The sequence below is a fragment of the Trichomycterus rosablanca genome, chromosome 1 (genome assembly GCF_030014385.1).
Source record: "Trichomycterus rosablanca isolate fTriRos1 chromosome 1, fTriRos1.hap1, whole genome shotgun sequence".
NCBI lineage: Eukaryota > Metazoa > Chordata > Actinopteri > Siluriformes > Trichomycteridae > Trichomycterus > Trichomycterus rosablanca.
Window position 1 is genome coordinate 29,623,947 of NC_085988.1, and position 26,556 is coordinate 29,650,502.

Below are 26,556 nucleotides of genomic sequence, written 5' to 3' on the forward strand. Positions count from 1 at the left end.
TCTTGGCTCCCTCATCTTTTTCCTGAATAAACTTCAGAACACTTTTTAATAAAGCAGAGTGAATGAATTGGCGTTCTTGCTTAACAAAGTGCTAGGCTGGTGTGCGTCTTTGGAGGCTGCTGAGAAGATACGGAAAAAATGGAAGTAAACACCGACCTTAGCCAAGCTCCTAGAAGCCGCATATCACTGGTCAAAGCCAAGTTGCTAAAACTTTATGCCAAGTGACAGATATCCTCTCTGTTTTTTCTCTCTTACCCACACAGCGTTCCTCTCTCAGAGCAAATAAAAGCTAATCAAAAGCCAAGCTCAGACTCTTGCGATGGATGAGTCTAATTCGAAGCTTTAATGAAAAGGCCTATGGCGTGATAAACTGTTGACTATTAAGATGGATTTCACTGAGGACAAGGCTTGCTTATGAAATAGCGCTAAGCGAGAGAGGGGGAATTCATGAAAGATATGAAAGAGCTAGTTGGAGTATGTGAATGAATAGGGCTCTCTCTGTCTCTGTTCATTTGTACTTGATATATTCAATTTTCCATTTAATAAAATAGAGCCTGTTTAGAGTGTCATCCAAATACTTTGACCTCGGCTTTGAGCATTGACTAGACAATACTTGTGGAGGTAATATAGGTAATACTTCTTCAGGTATTTTTTTTTCAACTGTCCACCCACAAAACATGTTATAATAGTAAAAAAAGAAAACAGTGTGACATTCTGAGGAAGTGTTTGTTTTTTTATTTTTTAGACACTGAAATGTTCTATTTTAAGGAATCACATTAGGGTTAATTAATAGTAGTAATTTGTTAACCCATCTGAGGATAATGTATATTCCTCCACTGTTGTCTTTCTTTAATCAAAACTGCATTAATTATCCTAATTGAGTTCAGCTGTGAGGAGTTTTGCTTCTACTTAAATAAAGATGCCAGTGTGCATTGAAACCCTTTTAAAGACTTTAAAAGATGGTAAAAAGTGGTTAGCTGCTATGAATAAACTGACCTACACAAGTAGATACACTAATAAACATTTATGTGTGTTCAGAACACTCTAGACCAGAAGATTTCAAGCAGGATTTAAAGAGCATTACTGGTGTGGCACTATGAACGGAATCATCATTGTCAACGCAAGTTTAGGTAAGTGTGCCCTTAGGCAGATAGCTAGCATGTTAGTTACATTTACATTTTTGGCATTTAGCAGACGCCTTTATCCAAAGTGACTTACAGTACTGTGACAGTATACTGTCTAAGCAATTGAGGGTTAAGGGCCTTGCTCAAGGGCCTTGAACCAGTGACCTTCTGATTACTGGACCAGTACCTTAACCATTATTTAGAAACTAGCTGCCAAAAGGCTTGATGTCTTAATAAGTAATAAAATGCAATAATAATTATAATCTTCAGCTAAAAAGCAATTTGTCCCTCTCATTAAGGAGTATTTTTATTTTCAATGTGATTGTTTCCAAAGATGTTGTCCATAATGACTGTATAGCAAGGCTGAAATGTTATATGTCAATGTTATACATATATGTTATTATTATCTATATGTCAGTCATCAATAAACAGATAAGTTTACATTGCTAAAGTCAGTATTCATGAATCTCCAATATAATCAAGGGGAAGGTTATCACTGGTTCATATTAATAAGAACACCAAAAACAATCAAGCAGGGTTTTTTTATTTTATTAATATGCTGTCATAACACATTGCTCCCACTCACTCAGCCTGCAAATCCCAACTAATATTCCACCACTCTGTCGGCATTAGGCGGTTGCATAAAAATGTGAGAAAAAATACTTATTAAGTGTCCTTAAACAAAAATTCCATCATGTTAATGGAATGATGTGGTTAGGATTATGGAAAGAGACTGGGTTGAAAATGTACTGGTAATAAAAATTTCTTAAGCAGAGGGAAAAGGGGAAACTTAGGAGGGGGTAAGTGGAGCTTCTGGAATGAGCACTAAAACACCCTCACCATACGTGCACACACATGTTCCTAAGTGCCCTTCTAACCACATTTTTAAATAAATGTGTGAGACAAGTCTCAATCCTATGGTGGAGTAAGGATTATGATCAAGGTTCTTTAAATTGCAACAAAATAGTCCTATGACCTATAAATAAAGCATCACACAGAGTGAGTCACAAAGCTAAATAAATGTTACATGCACATTTAATTCTACTTTGTTGGAAAAGTAACTGCTTTGCCAGTCTAGCTTTAGATATAGATCAAAATGTCAAATAAGACATTTATTTCTTTACACAGAATAATATTTTCTAACATTTATAGCAGCACTGACACAAAGCAGGGCCTGCCACCCATTTCTCAAGTCATTTTTCAATTCAAAACTCTTGAAAGGCAATTTTCCTGGGTAATTGATGTTTCTTAAAATAAAACGAGGGTCACTCCTTAGATGGTTTGGTCATTGGTCTCTGTGCTGGCATAAAGCACGGCATTTTGGGTAAGCGTTGGTAATCTTTCTGCTTATAGCTGAGTTTGGGAATGCAGCCTGAGATGTATATTACCAGAGCTATAATGGCCACACTATTAAACTGCTTTATGAGCAATCTTAAGTTTAAAATTCTTCCCATGAATCCTGTCTCACATATAGTCTCAAAGCACATTGTCCATATCTTTTAGAAAAGAAGAATAGCATGTATGCTGTAGAAAATCAGCATCCTTTGTGGGACATTTATAGTAAATGTATGGAAAAGGGTGTTTAAGCATCTTAAGGATGCAAGCTTGTTAATAAGATAAGCTATTATTAGTAGTCAACGTTTTGCTTTTCTAATCAATGTACCTACCAAGTATTTCACCAGTACTGATATTCTTCAGGATCAAGTAGCAAATTATGTGGCCAATGGAAGGGATAAGTGTGTGTGTGTGTGTGTGTGTGTGTGTGTGTATGTGTGTGCATATCTGTGACCACATTCACGCATGAGCTAGCGTGGAGAAAGCTATGAATGTAGCAATGGATGCATTACTGCTTTGGTGTTTTAGTAATGATCAGTTGTAGAGTCTTATTTCCAATGCTATAAACATGTCAGTCAGTATTTATTAACCTTTGTAGTAAAATACATATTCATACTTGAGTAATAATCTAGTTTATTAGTTAATACCAAACCATTTTGAGTCCCAAGAGGTTTATAACTCAAAGCTAGAAAGGCACTTCATGCTCCAGTTAAGCCTAAATAAGGGAAAATATGTGCTTGGGCAGTATATACTGCTAATAGTTTGCTTACAGTAAGATTCTTAGAAATAATTGTAGTTTAATATTAGTTGATGTGGAATAAGAGGCTCAAAGCAAAAGAAAAGCATACTGTATATGATATATGGGGGGTGAACAGCAGCAAGCTCAGGTTTGTATTTACAAGTTTACCTCTTTTACTGAGTTGTGTACACACCATGGGGCAGAACCAGGTTATTCTAAGTCTATGTTTCTGTTGTTTCCAGTTTACTGGTAGTGATTTTTGGTGGGTTTTAACTAGGGATGTAATGATGCACCACAAGACAGTTAAAAATCAGTGCACGACTGCGGCGAGTCAAATCGATTTGAGATGTAAAATGAATCGATATTCTCTTTAAACAGCAGAGGGCACTGGCGCTATCCACCTCGCCTAGTTGACGTCACTACTCAGAGTTGCCAGGTTTATTTATGTGAGAATACTTTTTTTATTTGTATTATTCATGTTATGAGGGGAGAGGTAGGACCCAAAGATGCAGAGAACAAATTATAATTCAAATAATAATTTTTATTTAACAATAAATAATAGTAAACAAAAGACAACACAAAAGGGAGAAAATAATGGGAACGGGGTGGGGAACCCCAAACGAAGCTGCTGGCGCTGCAGATAACTGAAAGAGAAAAAAAACACACACAAGGAAAAGGGGAAGCGCGGGACGCGAACCCGGATTGCTCAGGGGCGAGGTGTTCGCTAGCACGATTTGGCTGGGAAGGAGCCGGAGTAAAATTGGCTTATGATAAAGCCACTCCGGCCGTGTCACCAGCACGATTTGGCTGGGAAGGAGCCGGAGTAAAATTGGCTTATGATAAAGCCACTCCGGCCGTTTCACCAGCACGATTTGGCTGGGAAGGAGCCGGAGTAAAATTGGCTTATGATAAAGCCACTCCGGCCGTGTCACCAGCACGATTTGGCTGGGAAGGAGCCGGAGTAAAATTGGCTTATGATAAAGCCACTCCGGCCGGGTCACCAGCACGATCTGGCTGGGAAGGAGCCGGAGTAAAATTGTTGGTGCTGGGACTAAAAAGGGCGGATTCGAACCGAGGCTGAGGGGAACAGAAAAACAGTGCCTTAACCCGCTCAGCCAACCCAGCTGACACAAGCCCGCAGACCTTTTGGCTAAAGAGCTGTTGTGGAATGGCGATTAGCTTAGCTTTAGCCTAACGCTAGCATTGCTAGCTATGGCTGGCTTGAAACGCCAAAAGAAACAGCAGCTCGAGGGCTGCACAAAATCGCACCGGCTGTCCCTAACGAAGAGAACCAAAACCCTAGCTTACCTTGACCTTGCGACCTACACACCCTAACGCTCTAGTAGCGCCAGGGGTAACCTAAGTCCCTGCTAAGGAGCCGGTGTTGTGCCACCATGCCAAACAAAAGGAAAGAAACAAAAAGGTGCGACGCCTGCAACCTGGCGACGCCCCCTTAAATAGGGGGATCGCAGGTGCAGGTCGTTCGCCCCTGACGAGCTGGCCTACTATTTGAGGCCAAGCTCTATGTTGTTCTGTAAAGCCTGCGATGTCAGGAACCAGTGGTGGGTGCTACTGACGCCGCAGACACCTTACAATTCATTTATTTATATTTGTTTTAGAATTTAATTTCAGGGTTTTTTTAACACAAAGGGCATTCATTATTTAGATAAATAAAAGATAAGCACAAATACAGTATTTAATTTTATTTTTTTAAGAAAAATAATAAAATAAACTTCATAATTTATTTGTCTTCAATTTCATTTTGTTTAAAAAATCGGGAAAAAATCGTATCGTGAACCCAGTATCGTGAGTCGTATCGCATCGTGGGTAGAGTGTATTGTTACATCCCTAGTTTTAACACTACAAAAAGTATTATTAAGTTCTGTTAAGTGCTGCTTTGTGATAGTATGCAACTTTACATTTCACCATGAAAGTCATGTTTGTTGTCAAATAAAATGAACACAAAAGCCTCAGATTGCTATTTGTTTGTAATAATATCAAGAATTTCAGATAACACAAAAACTTTTGGATCTTGTTTTTAATTAGACACTAAAACAACTATTGTACACTTTATATTCACCATTTATTTCCCCCCCAAAATGTAAACTTAACCAGTTCATTGTTTCATGGGAGACAACAACTTTTCTTACAAACATCATGTCAGAGAGCTGCATACAGGATAATGTAAGAACTTTCCCATGTTAATTCCAAGTTAAAACTGGCATCTCTAATAAGTCTAATTACTATCATACAAAGACTTCCCAACCACCAACAAGCAATTCTTTTTGCACATTTACATGTGGATAACAAACACATCTAGATACATTTGACTGCACACAACAGGCCTGTTTACATTTTAAATGCTCACACACTCAAGAGAAACTGATTGTCATCCCATAATGGAGTCTGGGTGGTGTTTGGTGTGGCCATATGGAGCCAATGGTGGTGTTTGTGTGAGGCAGGCTGACTTGACACCAAGCCTAGGGAACACACAGTCTTGCCTTAATTGACATATAAAACTGCCTAAAATGCTGTTTTATGGCACCATTTTAGGGCAGCTAGCATCAAGTGCGATATCAAGCCATACTTAGTAATCAAATGTGTCACAGGCACCATTTATTTTCCAGCCAAACTCCCATAAACTTTAATCTAGCTTGAGTAAAAGCGAAAAAGATCTAGCATACTATATATATTTTACGTCTCACCAAATAGGCCACATGATAGAATGACAGCATTATGGCTTAGAGGCTTAGCAGAAAGCTGGCAGTCGTGTGTATAGATTTGGATTGTGAAAGTCAAGCTGACAGTTGTAAAGATATAAATGAGCTTGCACTTATTGTATATTGACAGCTGTGGATTTGGTGCTACTTCTTGTATGCCCTTGCGATCATAGCACTGCGCTCTTTGTTTTTAGAGACAGCTTGTATCCTCTCCACTACTGATCCCAGAGGCCGTCTGACCTCGACAAACAGTAAAAAAGATGTGATGTATGGAATTAGAGGCATGCTCAAGGGATTTCCCAACAAGGGACTTGGCTGCATACAGAGACACACTGCCTTTGACTGGAGCTGGAGCTGGAGAGAGGATGTGACTTTTCACAGGCTGATCCAAACCTAGGCAGGGTCCAGTCTCCAGACCAACATGTTAAATACCAAAGCCAGACTGAGGACAGGTCTTGAAAATATGGTCCCTTAAAAAGGCTATAAAAGAGCCAGGAAGCAAAGTGTTAATCAGTGCAGCTTAACTAGCCTAGCCTAACCTAGCTACTGTTTTGGCTATTATTTTTTCAAAGTGTTTTACATTAACTAGGTACCAGTTTATAAGTTAGTCCCCTAAATTTGATTTGGTTACATGTTGTCTAATCCAACAGACAATTTAAATGTAGACTGCACAGTTGTTATTTGTTAGAAGTCCTGATAAAAGCACATACAGGAATTTTTACCAATGTTATTGTAAAGGAATAGCAATATTTAAGTATGTTAAGCCTGTCATTATTATTAAATGACATTAATATTTTTCACTATTTTTAGTTCTTTTCTAATAATAACTAACCCTGGTTTACTAGTGTATTGTCTCACCGGAGGTGCTGGATGTTACCATCTTTGGCTCATAGGACTGTGATGTGACTTCCCATGGTAGATATGCTATGCTGATTGGCTAGTTTCACCATGTAACTTAGAAAGACTAGATATTTTTTAACAAACATCAAACAACCACATGAATGAACCATATGGGGGTTATTCTAAAAACTGTTTTTTATTTTAAAAGTGAGTCTATAAGAAAACACAATTTTTAGTACTACAGATTTTACACTGTTTATAAAGAATGCTATAAACTTCCATTTAGCAGAAGGTTTTATACAAGCAGCTTACAGTTGTGTCTAACGCAAACAATTGAGGTTTAAGGACCCAACAGTGTTAACTTGGCAGGGGATCTCCTGTTTACCAGTCCAGTATTGTAACATCTTAGCTACTTGTTGCCCTGGGTGTCATATACCAAGACATACAGTGTATCACAAAAGTGAGTACACCCCTCACATTTCTGCAAATATTTCATTATATCTTTTCATGGGACAACACTATAGACATGAAACTTGGATATAACTTAGAGTAGTCCGTGTACAACTTGTATAGCAGTGTAGATTTACTGTCTTCTGAAAATAACTCAACACACAGCCATTAATGTCTAAATAGCTGGCAACATAAGTGAGTACACCCCACAGTGAACATGTCCAAATTGTGCCCAAAGTGTCAATATTTTGTGTGACCACCATTATTATCCAGCACTGCCTTAACCCTCCTGGGCATGGAATTCACCAGAGCTGCACAGGTTGCTACTGGAATCCTCTTCCACTCCTCCATGATGACATCACGGAGCTGGTGGATGTTAGACACCTTGAACTCCTCCACCTTCCACTTGAGGATGCGCCACAGGTGCTCAATTGGGTTTAGTACATCACTTTTACCTTCAGCAACCTCAGCAAGACAGTTGTCATCTTGGAGGTTGTGTTTGGGGTCGTTATCCTGTTGGAAAACTGCCATGAGGCCCAGTTTTCGAAGGGAGGGGATCATGCTCTGTTTCAGAATGTCACAGTACATGTTGGAATTCATGTTTCCCTCAATGAACTGCAGCTCCCCAGTGCCAGCAACACTCATGCAGCCCAAGACCATGATGCTACCACCACCATGCTTGACTGTAGGCAAGATACAGTTGTCTTGGTACTTCTCACCAGGGCGCCGCCACACATGCTGGACACCATCTGAGCCAAACAAGTTTATCTTGGTCTCGTCAGACCACAGGGCATTCCAGTAATCCATGTTCTTGGACTGCTTGTCTTCAGCAAACTGTTTGCGGGCTTTCTTGTGCGTCAGCTTCCTTCTGGGATGACGACCATGCAGACCGAGTTGATGCAGTGTGCGGCGTATGGTCTGAGCACTGACAGGCTGACCTCCCACGTCTTCAACCTCTGCAGCAATGCTGGCAGCACTCATGTGTCTATTTTTTAAAGCCAACCTCTGGATATGACGCCGAACACGTGGACTCAACTTCTTTGGTCGACCCTGGCGAAGCCTGTTCCGAGTGGAACCTGTCCTGGAAAACCGCTGTATGACCTTGGCCACCATGCTGTAGCTCAGTTTCAGGGTGTTAGCAATCTTCTTATAGCCCAGGCCATGTTTGTGGAGAGCAACAATTCTATTTCTCACATCCTCAGAGAGTTCTTTGCCATGAGGTGCCATGTTGAATATCCAGTGGCCAGTATGAGAGAATTGTACCCAAAACACCAAATTTAACAGCCCTGCTCCCCATTTACACCTGGGACCTTGACACATGACACCAGGGAGGGACAACGACACATTTGGGCACAATTTGGACATGTTCACTTTAGGGTGTACTCACTTATGTTGCCAGCTATTTAGACATTAATGGCTGTGTGTTGAGTTATTTTCAGAAGACAGTAAATCTACACTGCTAAACAAGCTGTACACTGACTACTCTAAGTTATATCCAAGTTTCATGTCTATAGTGTTGTCCCATGAAAAGATATAATGAAATATTTGCAGACATGTGAGGGGTGTACTCACTTTTGTGATACACTGTACATTATTTAACAGTGCTAAACTTAGGAAGCAATAGATTAAAGCATATCTAATAAAATGTCTAGGATCTTGAATACCCTTTACTGACCTTCAGTTGAACACAAAATGACTGATCATTCAACAAGAGTGTTTTATAATTCCATTAGTCTGTTTAATTATATTAAATATTTAATTAAGCTACATTTATTCTTTATGTTATGAAAAAACTTAAGAGTGCATGGCATTATCATCAGCATGATTATATGTAGAGTAAAACTTGAAACTTGGCTGCTTTCTTTTGCCTTGGGGTACATCCAAAAGCTCAACCTTGTTTCCTCTCAACAAAAACAAATGAATTTTACAAATATTAATATCATTTTACCTACTGGTCATGCTGGGGTTTCAGAGATTCTGAAGAGTTCTAAATGTGTACACACGAATTACCTTTTCCCGGTAATCATCAATACAATTCTGAAAATTTTAAGCTTCATCTAGCTTCAAAAATGAGGATTGATTTGTTTGATATGAGTTTTCCAGGAGTGTCCGCCAGCAGGCTTCTTAAATTCCACTTAACTGAGCTGAATACTGTTTGTTAGTCCTTCAGGGCCTTTGCTCTGTCCAACCCCCTTCCCCAGCCATTAGTAGCTTGTGAGTAAAATATATATTTATTGTAATTCAATAAAAGAAATCCTAGGAGATTTAAAATACACTTGATAGCACATAAAACTGACTGAAAAAGGCCAAAGGTAAATTAAAAATAAATGAAATAAATATTTAATAAGAAAAGCACATGCTAAATTTATGTCTACACCAGTAAGAAGTCATAAAATCAAGAAATGCATCTGGACATGCTAATCAAATACAGTAAAAAAAAAAAAGCTACAATGAGCCAAAAACTTTTTCATTTCATTTTTCCCTGCTTTCAGGAATCAATGAGCACAATACACTAACACAATCCGGACAGGACGCCAATTCCCTTCAGCGGCTCGGCCACCCCCTCCACAGACATTGGCAATCATGTCTGTATGTAGACACTGGGCCAGCTGATAGCACCGCTGGGAATTCAAATCCTGGATTCAGTAGTGGGATAGCGTAATTTGCAGCTGCGCCACATGAGCGCCCTGGCAGAAATATAATACCAATATAAATAATATAATAATATAATATAATATAATATAAAATAATACCAATCTAGAATAGCATCTTTATGTACATTTTTATCTATACATTAGTCAGATAATTTTACCCAGTCTAGAAATTAACTGCTGACTGTAGCATCTGGAAAATACTTACGGCAGCATTATTAAACTTTCTTTATACTAACATTAGACCAAAATTGCAGAAAAGTAAAATTGGCAATAACAGATTGCATGTTGGAAAAGTTTGATTGTTGAAGTTCTAAGTTTTTCTGTACACACATATTACTAGTGGTAAACTGCTTTGCATTTTGTGAGAAAAATAAAAGAAGTAAATAAGAAATACCCCAAAATATATGGCACTCAGTCATTGGAAGTGGCATGTCATTGTGGGCCTGTACCATGCTATTACACATAAAGTATCATGTGTGTCAGAGTTAAGTGAAGAGCACAAAACCTTGCCTCTGCTTACTGTCTGTGGAGAGTCAAGTATGTTTACCACATTACCATTTGGGTTTCATCTGAGTACCACTATCCAAAACATGTCAGTAGAGGACTTCCTACTCTAACTTGCCCTTATGTGGAAGTTAGTAAATGGGTAAGTATGTATGATGTTACCCTGCAATTGATTGGCATCCTGTTCAGAATGTGTTTGCACCTTTTCCAGGAGGGAGTCCAGACCCACTGTGACCTTGATAAGGCTGAAGTGGTTACCACGTACCAATTAATCACATCTGTTTAATAACTTGACTGCTTGGTCATTATGGTGGTAGATATTACCCAGCAATCATACACATATAGCATATCAGACCACCTTAATGCATGTGCAGCCCTAACAAAGCATTAAAGCATCCTAGTGTCGGTCAACCTAAAGGACAATTACATTTTGTTTTCACAAACAAAACTACTTTGCTACTTTTGTTAAAGAAAGTGAAAAGCTGCAACTGGGTAAACTGCAGGAAAGTTGGCTTTTGGACAGAAATACTTGCTAATCGTTGCTAATAGTGTGACCACAAACTAAGGCAAAGCAGATCAATATTGAGTTGGATATTAACTGTTTTTGGGATTTCTTAAGAAAGACTGATAAAACTGACTTTGACAGAGAATGTGCTAAATTCCTATGTACTGTTGTAGTGTGTAGGTAGAGAATAAAGAACACAAACAAAATAAAGCATTGGTTTAAGGAGCAGTTTATTAAGTACATATTATAAAGGCAGGTACATTTCGTTGTTATACATTTTAAACGGTGAATAAGAACAATTAAACAACAATAAAATTAAGTACATTAAGTAAATTTAAAAATACTAAACGTTAAAAGTAATGTTTCAAATGTTTGAAAAACGTTTTTGGCTAGTTTTCTGAAGCAGTCCTCGTTGGCGGTTTTTGTACTATCGTGATGTGATGCTGCTCTCATATGGTGACACTTGGTATTGTCTAGAGTCAACTTTCTGTAGATTTTCAACTTGTTAAACTTACGTTGTTATCAGGACTTCTTAGAAATAAATATTTAAATATCCAACATGTTCTATGTTTAATAAAGTAGTATTTTTGTAAAATGTTTAAAATAAACCACTATAGAATTAAAAACAACTGGCATTAATGGATTTTTTTTCTTTCTTTTCCTTTAGTGCTCCAAGATGGTGACCAATATACATTCACTCATTAAGGAAATGAGGAGATAAGATAGGACAGGTTCATCCTGTTTCTGCTTACCTTGCTGGAGCCCCATTGTTCCAGACGTAGCAGAATGCCATTGTGTCGCGGACAAGGAGCAGCCTGCTGAACCAGCCACACCGGCATCATGGCAGGAGAGACTACGCAGACGTATGCCACCAAAGAGCTGGAGTTATTTAAGGAAGAAAAGAAATCAGCAATTGAGCAGTTCAACAAGAAAGCCTTAAAGGGGTCACCTGAGCACTTTGAGAATGGGATTGTGGAGTCAAAGACTGTTAACAATAGTGCTAAGTTCGTAGAAAAGGAGAAAGACAACGTTCAACAACGCGAGGCTGTTATCCGGCCACAGCAGGCAGGAAAAATCGATTTTAAGTCACTGCAGAACCGTTCCAAGTTCTCCAGTGATGGAACATGGCTTAGTGGGAAAAGCAGTCCTCAGTCCCCCAGCGGGAGAAATCGGAATCGGGATAAAGGGAAAAAGTCCGGAAAGACAGAGCGTGGAAACCCACAGCAGCTGTACAGACTGAGTATCACAAACCCACGCTCCAATCCTACAATAGGGATTGCATATCCACAACAGAAGCTTTTACCTCCCAAGAAGCTGGAGGCCAGCCAGGGCCCGGTCTCAGGCAGCTATAGGTTTCATGTGCCAAGTATTGCAGAGCGAGAAGTAGACTTGCAACAGGAAGAGTTCAACCTTAATCTCTGCTACCAGGAAGGTTCTTCTAACCTCACCCCTCCAAGCTATACCTCACAACCAGTGGGCTCTGCTGCAGGAGGCCCTGCCCAACAGCACCCACCGCCCTCTGCACCTCAGCAACAGCCCAACACATTGGAAACTAGCAACACATCTGTCAACCAAATGCTTTTTCCCGACTTTCAGCTGAGCAGAGCTGAGATGTGGCAGTCTCCCGACAGAACATTTAGTAATGCTAGTTTTGTGGTCCCTTCACAAAAATCTAATAATGTTGCTGATGTAAACAAAGCAAATGGTTTCATTCAGTTGCCATTTCAGTATGGATATCCCATGCTGGAAGACACAGTGTCAGATTCCTTCTGTGACCCGAACCCACAGCCACAAGACTTAATAGATGCACCTTTGGGTCCTAACCAAGTAGCTCAAAACACATTTTCCTTTCCATCTTCTGGGGAGGAACATGATGTTGTGCAAAACAATATACAGTTCAGTTATGAACAATCAGAGGACAGAACATCATACCCTGTACACTCAAAACCTCCTCAGTATGTACAGACTTCTCACGGTACACCACCATCTATGCACTGCACAAAAAGTATAGGCGAGGGTGGTATCACTAGTGAAAATTCAGAATCAACCAATCACCAATCAGAAAACAAAACGAGTTCATTATCTGACAAGTCAGATAGTTTTTGCCCTGCAGACACTAGGGATGCAGGTATTGCTATTGGGGGGAAAAGAGGTTTCCATGCAAAAAATGGTACCTCTTGCCAAAGAAATCCTACCCAAAGCAGTGTTCAGCACATACGAAATATTGCACAGGCTCAAAGTCCACAGCTGCACTTTTCAAAGAAAGCTTACAACTGTCCTTCAAACAATATTATCCCTATGGGCTCAGTACCACATGACAAAAACCACAGTAGGGTAGCACAGCCATGGGAAGGGCCCAACAAAGCCTTTACATCAGTCATTGATCAGAACTCCACATCATATCCATTTCAGTGCCAACCTCCCCTTGAGCAAAGACAAAACACAGGAATAAACAATAGCTTGGCCTGGCAGCAGATACACCTTACTTCAGCTATGACAAGCCAAAACAGAATTGAGCTCTCCAGGCAACTTAGTAACCAACAAATGGGGTTTTTGATAAGTCCAGCTGACTGGAAAGAAGACATTAAGTCTCCAAAAAACACCATCCAGAAAAGTTCCAGCAACTTTTCAACAAACAGTAGAACAAGTGAGGTGTTTTCAAAATTAAGACAAGACAATACCAAGAAGGGATGTACGATGGTATTACCTTCTCAGTTTTCAAATAAAGTGGAATCAAATGCAAGTGATGACAAGAACAAGTCATTATATTTTAGCATTAATCATGCAGTAGATGGGTCAACACCAAAGGCCCAAAACTATCCCTCAATGCATGTTCCAGCCATGGAAGTAATGATGGTGTCTCTGTATGATTCACCTTCACACTCACCCATACAAAACCAAATATCAGGAAGCACATGTTCCTCTCTTTCACCAGACACTACAAGCCCTGCCAGCAGTATCTCTGATGACAGTCAAAATACAAAAGTGTCTCCACCTCCGTTTTATACCCAGCACCAGGGTAAGGTATCACTGGACAGCCTGAGCTCAAATCAGCATCACTACCATTCAGAAGTCTCCCGAAACGTGCACTACAACCAAGAAAAAGCCAAAGACAATATTGTAAGTTTTCCACCAAATATCAGGCATTTGAAGCCTAACATGGAAAGTGGAAAAGGTTCCACGGACAACTACGTAACTGAGCTCCATCCACCACCCCCATATTCAGCTCACCCACTCTTAGCCAGCTCTTTAGCCACTGCAAACCTTGATCAGCTGGATGTGCTTCTCACGTGTAAACAGTGTGAAAGGAATTTCAGTAATCTGCCATCTTTTCTTGAACACAAGCATTACTGTGGACAGCATACATTTGCACAAAATGACTTCAAAGATTTCCGGAAAGGGGACAATTCAAGAAAAGTTCGTGCACAACACACAAAAGCCATTTCATCTGGGACCAGTTTCTGCATGTCAAAGAGTTCATCTGATTTGCATCTGTCTCTGCTAGGACTTAACAAGAACGGAGAGATAATGCCAGAGAGTGAAAACAAAGCAGATGCCAAAGATGATCCTATGAAACTCATGCTACCATCTGCACCACTACCAGACTTAGAGATGGAAGATGCTAAATTAGACAGTCTAATCACAGAAGCCTTGAATGGTTACCAGTCAGACAATGCAGAAATTGATAGCAGCTTTATTGATGCATTTGTTGATGATGAAATCACCACTACAAAATGTTCATCTAATAAGCAAACTTTAAAAACAAAAGATTCTGTACTGTTTGAGAACAGAAGTAGGCATGAATTCACATCCAGTGAAAAATCACTAAAACAGGAAAAGTATTCTATTGACTCAGACCTTGACTGCCTTTCTGCTGAGAGCAATCATCAGGTCAAAGAAAATCATCAGAATGTAGAGTCCCATAAGCAAAGTACCAAAGAGGAAATGTCTCTTGTGAAGAGGGAATCCAGCTCAGAGCAATCCAGCACACGTATAGAGTGGGTTAAAGAAAGACGAAAGTCAGATAAGACAGTAGAGGAAAGTGAGCATGGTTCCAGGCTTCTCATATCCAGAAAGTTTTCAGAAAGAGGTGAAATCAAAACTTTACAGGGCAGCACACCTTTAGTTAAAACATCCATTCCTCAACCCACTTCTCCCACTAAAAGTCCAACATCGCAGCGTCCAGTAGTGAGGGAAGGGAAAAGAAAAAGGATCAGTGGAGGAAGTTGGAGTAAAGAACTTATTCACAAAATAGTCCAGCAAAAAAATAAGCTTCATAATCTTCATGTGAAAGGCACTAAAAACATGCAGTTCTCAGTTGTGATGGAGAGAGTGACACCCACCATACAGAACCCTACCTTTAGGGAGTATGATTACATTTCTGATTCAGATGAGGACTGTGGGCCAGTGAAGATAGCAAGCCAGGGTCGCCTGAGTCAGAGTATCCGATGTAAGTACACATATACAAAAGAATGTAAAGGAAGAATTAAAGCAAATAAAAACAGGGAAAGTCCATGGAATCAAGACAAGATAGAGTGCTTTGAATCCAAAAAAGCTGAGGCTCTCTCTCCACCTTTAATAAAAGAAATCTCAGGTCACCCGAGGATGCGAAGAAGAAGCAGTAGATCATCCACCAGTAGTGAACTTAGCACATCTGTTAGTATATCCAGCGAGAGCATCAGCAGCCCCAAAAGCACTGATCGGACCGATTCCGACTGTGAGAAAAGAGAAAAGATAAGGAAAAAAGACCAAGACTCCTTTGAGCAGAAAACATCTCCACAGAGAATACTCAAAGAGTCAAGCACATCATTAGCTTTGACCTTCACCAAAAACACAAAACACTACAGCACTGATAAGATTCTAGTATCAGAACTGAAAGATTGTTACACTACTTCAACATGTAGTTCAAATGTCATCAGTACAACAGAAGAGACTGCAGAGCATACCTTGACTAAAAGTACTGTCAGTCTTGCAAGATTCAAAACCACCAGAGTAGAGGTAGAGGAGAAATTGGACCACTATGGGTGTGAAATTGGAATCCTTGCAAGCACAGAGGAACCAGCACCACTTAACAAAGACAACAGCAATCACATTCAAGCTAGTATGCATCTTAGAAAGCCTGCTGTAACACTGAAGAAAAGTGACAAGGAGACCAGTGACCTTAAAATCAAAACAAACAATGCCTCAGTGAAGGAAAAACCCTCGCACAAGATGAGAAAGAGCCAGAACTCAAACCAAGATCCAGAGTCCTCACCACCTGCTCTTGAGAACTTCAGTGATGATATTGCTTTGATCAAAGAAAGAAAACCTGATCCAAGTGACTTATTATCTGATTCACAATCACTTTGTAGTTCACTCATGGATGAAATGTGTTTATCTCCTGTTAAACTTCACGATGAAGCCCTGCAGAAGGACAGAAACAGTCTGATGCCTTACACATTAGAGAATGACCAGAGTCTGATAAAATCACCTCTTTCATTTGACACATCATCAATGTTTAGTGACCTGACAGTTGGTGGATTTGACAATAACTTATACCCAGATATACAACTTACGAAAGACAGCTTCGGTACAATAGAAAGTGTAACTGACAAGAAAGAGCTTTTTGAATCATCCTTTTCTCCATTACTGGAACAGAGAGATTGGAGCATGATAGTTGATGTGACTCCTGAGCTGCCAGATGAGATTTCACAATACAAAGAAGATTCAGATCCAGCCAGTGATAAGCATATCAGTTTTAACAATGTTCCTTTTACATTGACTGAAAAAATAATGGACTACCCACCAAATCTCATCAGTTGTGCCTCTGAAGATGAGCTTGAGATAAAGAGAATTGTAACAGAACTTGAGAGCCAACTTCAGTCAGCTAAGCTACGCAGCCCTTCTCCACTTGACAGTGAGCCACCACAGCATCTGACTATGAGTAAATTTTCTCCATTAAGACTGGATCATGAAAGTGAGGTGGACCAGAGTAGCTTGGTTTGTCCATCAGAAAGCCTAGCACTTGCTGCACCGACAGACTCCAATTCAGAGCTGTTCTCTGAACCTGACCTGCCATGGACCAGTCCAGTCCAGTTTGAGTTGATGGGTGGACAGCAATGCCTTCACACACCAACACACCCCACTGTGACAGACCCCCCAAGTCATTTAAGCCAGGATTTAAAGAACAGCATAGATCTATCCACAGAGAAAAAAGCAGAATTAAACATTAATGAGAAAAGTGAGAGCTGTGAATCCCTGTACTCAGCTACAGACAAGTCAGAAGAGATGATTGAGCATGAGATATACACAGAAAACCTAATGAAAAGCCTGGAAGTAATGTCAGATTCTTTGTCGTCAGGGCTGGAATCACCTCAACCACACCAGCAACAAACGTACAGTGGTGCTGAAGATCAAGAAAAACAAAATAATCAGAAGACACTCAAAAATCAAGATAACAAAGCAGACACTACAGATTCAGTTTTAGAACATATTGAGTTCCCATCAGATTTCAACAAAACATTCCAGGAGAATCGTTCCAAGTTTCTAACACAGGACATTTGTGAGTCGAAGTTAGATAGCACGCAAGAAAGCACCAGTGTTGCTAAGGGCAGTGATGTCACGTTGCATTATAAAGACACACTTGTGAATAAGCTACAGCCTTGTAAACTGGTTTTTATAGATGACAGAGAGGTGTCATTAAACAAAATTCACCTTTCAGAGTTGCCACTTGACATATTTGAACACAAGACCTGTGAATCACCAGAGACAGTAGAGACTGGGAAAACTGATCTTAAACCACAAACTTTGGAATATTTAAATTCAAAGAGCCTTGCCAGCAATTCGAATGTTCCAACAGCATTCCCAGATGAGATGAAAGGTCAAAGCATGATGGGTTTAAAACAGGAAATCAGCCAAGTGGAAAATTTACTCAGAGAAACAAACACTATTGAAGATTATAAGGGCATTCTTAATTCTGTATCACCAAAGCACAGCAATCAAAATAATGAGACTGAAACTGACACGATGGCAAAAGCAAATTATAACCTGGACCAAAAAACTGACCCTTCTAGCACTGAGCTTTCTTTCCATGAAGGGGCTGAGTCACATGAAATTCTAAAAAATGACAATGTGATTACTAAGGATCTATCTGAAATAGACAGTGGGGATCAACACAGTCAAGCCACCGCAGAGAAAGCCAGCTCACATACAACTGCAAATGCAAGTGAGAATTCTGAACTACAATCTGTATCACCAGTATGTCCATCCCCATTGATTCAACCATACATCCCTTCAACAAAGACTACAGTGCAAGCAGAGAAGAGTTCAATAATGAGTTGTTGGCAAGGTATTAACAAAATGACCCCTGCTTTGACTGAAGAGCAATCCACCTTTAAAAGTTCTGAAGAATTGAGATCACTACAGGACTTTTCTTCCCATCTGGAATTTTCAGAACCTATGGACAACACAATACCCAGCAGTGGAACAATCTTGGCTGTACACACAATCTCCAGACAGTCATACTGTGAGGCAAATGAGGAATCTAAACCACAAAATGTTACCCAAAACAGAGACACGTTATATGAGTTCAAACTAAGCCCAATGAGTTGTAGTGAGACAAATTTCAAGAACTGCATCATAACTTCTGAAACCTTTAATCAAGATATGGGCAACCAGTTAAACTTAAAGGCAAGCCCTAAAGACAGCCTTGACATCAGTGTCTGTGCAATGACTCTTAATACGGAGACATCCAATTGTCGACTCAGTCCAATCCATGTTCAAAACGAGCTTGAATTAACAAATTATGATCACTTTGACAAACTTGGCATACCACAGTTCCATAACACCATCAGCCAAAATGATGTTAAATACCCCAGTATTCCACCCCCCTGCTATGTGAAAAGTGGGGCTTCAAATGTGGAACAACTCTCAACAGTGCACCAAGATGATATGAACACTTGCCATGTTTCCCTAGATTCTATCGATTACATGGACTTGCACATTAACCTGCTGAAGAAAACAGATGCTGAAAATGTTGACACTCAGATAACATCTGGACAACTTTCTGCCTTGTCTCAAAAACCTAGTTTGTCCAATTCTCAGAAAACTCAAATGTCCAAAGAACATCTCCCAGCAGGAATTACAAGTGTGCCTACCACAACGTTGGGCCAAACTATAAAGCAGACAGAAGTAAAGTCATCACCAAAAAAAGGTTGTGCACAGAATGCTGTTCAAGGAGATTTTCAGTGCGAGATTTGTTTGCTATACTTCCGCACTTTACCTGGACTAAAACGACACAAAGCAATGAAGCACACTGTTAAATCTGAAGGGCACACAACACAAACCCCAAGTGGTCAAGGGCTTGTAAAAGATAGCATAAGGCTTTCTGATCCAGACTTGCCAGAAAAAGATGGTATTTTAGAAGGCACATCAAAAGAAACAAAGAAGAACGATCAGAAAGACATGCACCTAATAACTGAGAAAGCAAGGGAAAATAATGTTAAACGTAGCAAGAGTGTTGATGCCAACAATGATCGATTTAACCCAAAAATGATAAAGCAAGACCCTTTTCCAGATGAGTTACTCACTATACTTAAAACAGACATTCTACAGGCTATTTCTCCAGATTTCCCCTTAATGGCACAAACTGGGTGCCCCAAGCCACCACAAAAAGAGGGCCCAACAAACAGTACCACCTGCTTGGAGAAAGTCACAGAAGAACATCAAAACATTGAAAATGCCAAAGCTGAGGTAACTGCTTTTACTAAGTCCCCTGAACTGTACAACCATGTAGCTGATGAAGAAAATGCGGCATCAAAACCACACAGTGCAACTGTAAATTCATCTGAAGATAATGGACATGAAAATGCAATTTCTGATGAATATGCAGGATCTGAAGATTATACTGCCATGAATGAAATAAGCGATTCACATGAGGATACTACACTTGCTATCAAATATGAGAATGATTGCCCTACAGATACAAATGCTACGCATAGTGAGGGGTATAAAGATCAGCCCCTAAGTCCCAGTGGGTTGGGCCCTGACCCCCAGGCTCTTTTTGATGATGAAAACACATTCTCACAGTTATTTCCAAGAAATAATGAAATGAAAAGGAAAAGGTGTGCAAGAGTTTATGGTAAAAGTAACAAAAAGCAGAGACAAATGGCAAGCTTAATTTCAGACTATCCTGGCCCAGAAATGTTTCTTGATAAGAATGAGGAAAGAAAAGAAAAGACAGACCATTTATTTGTTAGTGGTCTGAATGACAATTGTGAGTATAAAACAGTATCACTTGATGATGCTAAGATGTTTGAGATGTGCCATAAAAATGCACTTAACAATTCTCCACCAACCATTTTTCCAAAAGATGCTTCAACAGATCATTTAGCTGAGCACAATGACGCCACAGAGGCTAAAGCTCTGGGTTATTTATGCCAGTCAGAATCTGATATTTCTGAACCTTTGGTAAACTTAAATGTATCTAAAGACACAATTATAGACACTTTATGTCCTTCAGATGCACCACAAAGCTATAAATCTGAAGAGCCCTGTCCTCTACAAATGGTCTGTGTTGAAGATAATGTCTCTTGCTACCCAAGTGTTGACATCCCAAACATTAAAACGACATATGAACTCCCTGAAATCCAGTTCTTTGAGCCTGGAACAGATTTGTCTTTGGTTGAGACTACTCCACCCAAGAAGTCCCCCAAGAAACTTACTGTACGCAGGGGTAAGAAACACAGTGAAACGGGACTTAAGCCCAAGGACAAGCAATACAAATGCAAAGTTTGTTTCACCTGGTTCCTCACCTTGGGTGAGCTTGATTTTCACAAGCTTTCCCACAATCCTTCACCCCCTCCAACCTGCTATATGTGTGTCCAGCGCAAATTTAGCTCCCGTGAGCAGCTGCGAGACCATCTAAAGGAGAAGCATGTCAAGAATAAAGCAGGTGTCTGGACTTGTGGTATGTGCTTGAAGGAAATCTCTGATGTCTGGATGTACAATGAGCACCTGCGAGAGCACGCCACACAGTTTGCTCGAAAGGGACAATCTCAAGGCTCACTGCTGGACATGCCAGGCTGCTTTATGCAGGAAAATGCTGTGAAGAACTTTATCTCATCAATTATGCAACATCAGTCGAAAAAGGCTATTAAAGATGAGACTTTAAAGTCATCTAAGGAAGAGAGAAAGGCTTTTATAGATGCGCCTGGACTAGAGCAAAAATCCTCAGATACAGCTGAGCCTGAAACTGCAAAGCCTAAAGGTATTAGTGCTGAGGAAGGAAGCAAACATGCTTCATTTACACCCACTAAAGTTCTATCTAAAACAGAGACTACACCAAAAAATATAGAAATGCATCCGAACTGCAAAGATCCCTCACGAGACTGTCACCACTGTGGCAAGCAATTTCCAAAACCATTTAAGCTTCAACGACACTTGGTAGTTCACAATTTGCAAAAAATTTTCATGTGTCACAAATGTCCAGTCTCATATCAGCAAGTAAACGAGCTGAAAGATCATCTGAAAAATGAACATGAAGAGGTGGATGAACTTGATTCAAAGCATACCACGTTATACACCTGTGAGCTTTGTGCTGATGTTATGCATGTCATTAAAAAGTCTTTTATCTGCAGTACCTGCAACTACACCTTTTCCAAGAAAGAACAATTTGACCGTCACATGGAGAAACATCTCGCTGGAGCTAACAAGATCTTTAAGTTTAGGGGGGTTGTAAGACCATGCAAGCCCTACACAACCAAAGACAATAAATGTGATAAACCACCAAACAAGAGGAGAAAGGTACTTTCCCAGAGTGATCAAGAAAATTGCTTAGACAGTGGAATTGCCAGCATTGCATCTACATACATGGACCAAAATACAGATGTACAGAGTCTAAAATCAGTCACAAATGACCTGACATCCAATGACATTGATCAACAGCTTAATGAGACGGCTAATACGAATGTAAAAATTGAAGACATGGCAGAAGATCTATTTGGGGCTCTGGAAGAGTTGGGGAAGTGTCAGTCTGAATTGGATTCTGCTGACCACACACTTTCCACACAAACCATGCCTAAGGAAGAAGATAAAGAAAGCTCTCATGCACATGAATACAGAGATACCAAAGAGGTTGGAACAGATAACAAAGGTCCTCTAGCTGAGATATGTGATGTTAAAGTTGAGAATGATTGTGCTGCAGCTCAGACCACATCACCAGTACTAATTCTAAATGAAAGTCCTAAGAACAGAACAAAAGATGCAACTAAAGTAATTGGGACAGAGGATTTGGATCAAAGCAACTCACAAAATCCCAGTCAAATAAATTCAGAAGATCAGAAGAATGTAGACAGCAGTTTAAAAAAAAACAATCAGCACTCACTATTCAGTAAGATAAATCAGCTGAGCCATGACCAGATGAATAAGTGTTCATCCAGTGATAAAAATGAAAATGAGCAAATCATAAACCAGACTGAACCTCCAACTTGCATCTTGGTTAAAGATAGGAGATCTCATAAGCCAGAAGAAAATATTAAACAATGTAATGACAATAACCCCAAGTCTGGAAGCCTTCAGGCCACAGACATTGCAAGTGTAAATCTAGTCAAAATTCATTACTGCTCTGACATTAAGGTGAGCGCAAGACCAAAAAAAAGGAAAGCTCCCAAGTTGACACCAAATTCTCCAAAGACACTATCACCTGTTGCACGTGAGAATCTTGGAATTGATTCAAAGCTCAAGAAGAAATTTCAATCCAACAAATGTGAGAGATCGACTGGTCAGCGGAAAGCTGATGTCCATGGTGACTATCCTGTGCTTACATCAGTAAAAGAGGACATAGCCAGTAACAAAATAGTCTCTAAGCAAAAAATAAGAATGTTTGACCTACAACCAAAAAGAGACTCTACTGACAACTTTTCACCAAAGAAAGGAGAGATTGTGCATCATTTTAATTTGGATTGCAGAAAAAAGAGTGTATCTCAAAGGCTTATTCATTCTCCCTCTTCAAAGGGGCCAGTAGGCTCCCTGAACAATTCATTTAATAAATCCAGGCCCAAGCCAGGGGCCAAATCTGTAGAGTCACAAAACCTCCTTAATGAGCTGTTTGGCCAAAGACTCACTGGTTTTAAGATTCCATTAAGGAAGGACGCTTCATAATCCATTAAGAATGAGACTGATGCTACTTAGGAGGAGAGAAGTTATCCACTAGTTGGTTGATCAAGACAGTTTTGTATATGTCTTTCCACCCTAGAAATGGGCAAACTTCTTAAATAGTCACTTTATTACTTTGTATCTTCTTGTAAAGGTTTTCACATGTCTGTGAGGACAAATGATAAAGACAAGTTTATATATATATAATGATGAAATTGCTGATTGCTGCAGACTTTTACAAACAGCTTTATTTTCTTGAAGTTGACCATGTTACAGTCTTTATTTCATGGAGAAAAAGATTCGTTGTAAACATTACTTGAAAGTTAACTGAGATTCAAAGATTATGCATGACACATCACACATTCATAGATATTTTTTTTGCAATAGTACCACATTACATTTCTGAACTAAGCCAATGTGCCTGTTTTGTACGCTTCTTAGAATTACGCTTTTGTATTCTTTTACCTTACTGTATTGCAGTGACATTCAATGTATTAGCTTTTGTATAAACATTAAATGGTGCTATACTATTTTATATTTTTTGTAATGTGAACAGAAATGATCTCTAACTGAAGGGAACATGTAGCGAAGACATTCATCAAATCATTCTTGCTGGTACTTTATGGTTTTTGAGGAAAGAGTAAAATACTGTGTAAAATATGGTAAAGAGGGTTAGTTTGTCCAAGTGTTGATTAAGTGTCCGCAGAAAAGAGCATTGGAAAGTTTTTTCCATGAGTAAATTTAGTTTTATTACAGTTTGGTTTGATGAACTCAGGTGCTAAAAAAAGAAAAAGAAAAGAACCCTCTTGCGCATGAACCCCTTGTTTGGAATTCCTCTCATGCACTGATGTTACCACACACCCAACTCGCAATCAGTTAAGCGGATTTCATCCAAATGTTTTATTATGACTATTATTTACTAGAACAAAAGGTGCTTTATCTTGTTTATATGTGTATCTTGTATTATATTGTAGGTAGATTATATCTGGTGCAATGCATAATGTTAAAGTTCTATTTTAATAATGTGCAACAGATGAAGAGAATAAGGAAAGGGAAATGCTAAGCCTACTAAAGGCTTATACGTGGTTCTAAAGTGCCTCATATAAAGATGGTTATTAAAAATCTGCATTGTCTTCCTTTGTTATTTTGTCTTCTTTACTGATTGTTTGTTGTGACACATCTAAAACTATTTGAATAATTGCTCATTAGTTTTAATTATGACAGGCTATATTAGCAATCAACCATGAAATCCCCTCCACACACAAACATTTACTGTCTGAATAAGTTAATGTCCTTCAATTAGAAAGAAAAAAATTGAAACTATGTGGTGCATTTTAGAAAAAAAAACAGAATTCAAAATAGTCAGAATTAGAAAATAATGTTAAAAAATATTTAATTTTACCTTATTGTATTATACTAATTATCAAAATAATATATGTGTTTAAGATCAGGACATGTCTTTTTCAGAACATTTTTAAAACAGTATTTGTCCCCAACTATAAAAATAGAAGGAGCATTTATTAATGTCATACAGTTCAGCCTCTGTATCTATACTACAATATACTGGGTATGTCACACTTTCTTTAACAACATGTGAACCTGTCAAGTCGGTGTCATATTTTGGTGCTATTATAATAAACAGTCCTATATGTAAAAAATATGACCAAGCATGTTATGATGTATAGTATAATAATGTATTTATTTTATAATCTATTCAGTACATTTATACTTTTATATATTTGCATCTTGGTCATAATTTCCAAGTCATGGAGCAAAGTATTATTACTGTAGATAAAACCTGATAAATAAATGTGTAAATATCCCATGTCAACAATAATGTGAATTACAAACATGATAATCAATAAACAACCTTATCAATAATCACATAAAAATACATCAATCTAATGAATAATACTAATGAATCATTTGACAAATAATTAAATAAGATATTTTGCCAAAGACAGCCTGGGGCTAGCTCACACTTAACTATTCCTTCAAATAGTCACTTTCAGTTGATATTTCACTCTGTGTTTAGTGGCTTGTATCCCTACATGAATCACATTCACTATCACATAGGAATTAAAAGCCATAAGACACAGCAGCTAACACAGAAACCTGAACGAGAACGAGAATATCCTGTCTCGTAAAAAAGTGTGCTTTAGATACCTAGTTAAAGGAGGGGGGTGAAGGGAAAAGGCAAAGAGAAATGGAAATTGTTACATTTGTGTACAAATCATTTTGCAAGCAGAAACATGGTTTGACTTTCAGACGTTATACTAGAGTATATGGACAAAAGTATTGGGACACTCCTTAATTATTGAATTTATGTGTTTCAGTCACAACAAACGCTAACAGCAGTAATAAATTAATTATATAAAGAAAATTATATGCTTCCAACTATACAGCAGCAGTTTAGGAAAGGGCTATACCAAAGTAAGGTCTATAAAGACGATAATAAAGCTTGTCCACTCTATACATGTTATCTGGTTCAGGTTTGTGCTGTGTTCTTATGCCACCTGAAACGACTGAAAGAATGGTATGAACACAGGCTGGACAGGCTGGACTATTGTATCAATAACTATTTAAATTGCCAGTGACAGACCATGAATTGCTGATTGCTGATTGCATAATTACTGATCAATCAAGAAAAAGCAATAAAATTATTCAAATCACAACTTTGGTAATTGTGCAGCTTTTTGTTCTCCTAATCTCATTATTTTATATGTGAGGTACATGTCAGAGAAGTGGAATGGCTTTGTGTTTAAGGTGGAGAGACAATCTAAGTGTGGCTAGTCAGAAATAGCAGCTGCCACTCAAAGAGGACTGCAGATCAGGAGCAGACAGAAAAAGACAACTGGTCAGAAAGTCAAAGAAGAAAGAAAATGATGTGGCATCTAAGGAGAGGAGGCACTACTGTCCATTTTTCTGTCCTATTCCCGTCCAAAAACTACACAGTGCCACACTTAATTTTGTGAAGACAAAGTAAAACAGAGCATTCCATTACAATGCCCAGTGTCAAAGGGAAAAAGGGAAAAGAAAACAAAAAAGCCACAGTGATTGATGTGGTCCTATTTGGTCCACTGAGAGCCGTCAGCCGCCTCTATCACAACACGGCTGGGCATAATATGCTTTCCTATTTGGCAAGGATAAATCATGCTGCCATCTGTTTAGGATTCATTGGAGAGGTGATAGTAGGCCATCTCATATATTCACAGGTACAGCAGCTACAGATGAGGTGACGGAATCAGGTCTCTAATAAAAAAAAATAAAAAAACAGATAACATGCTATAAAACTTGTAATATCAGACTACGAAAATGCTTTTATGTAAATCTGTTCTGTCTGTATCAAAACTGCACCACACGAAGTGCATAGTTCATGCAATCCATATAGGCAATCAGCATTTTTCCACTAGTTGTGCTGGGACCCTTACATGCCCAAAGTGAAACAAGGCTTTTATATTCATCTCATAAATGTTTGAAAATGATCAGTAAAGAAATGCCTCACACTATAGTTCTCTGATCTTTTCTGCTTCTCTGGAGAGGTTTCCACCTG

General features: G+C 39.0%; 1 protein-coding gene across 1 annotated transcript in view; it reads left to right on the forward strand.

Moving 5' to 3' along the window:
* LOC134317079 (uncharacterized) overlaps positions 1-24,136 on the forward strand; it is a 58,325-nt gene extending 34,189 nt beyond the window's left edge. Inside the window, exon 2 of the mRNA XM_062997805.1 lies at positions 11,539-24,136. Within this exon, the coding sequence (XP_062853875.1) occupies positions 11,712-23,009 (11,298 nt within the window). The 5' untranslated portion in view covers positions 11,539-11,711 and the 3' untranslated portion in view covers positions 23,010-24,136. The remainder of the gene's footprint in view (positions 1-11,538) is intronic.
* The last annotated feature ends 2,420 nt before the right edge of the window (positions 24,137-26,556 follow it).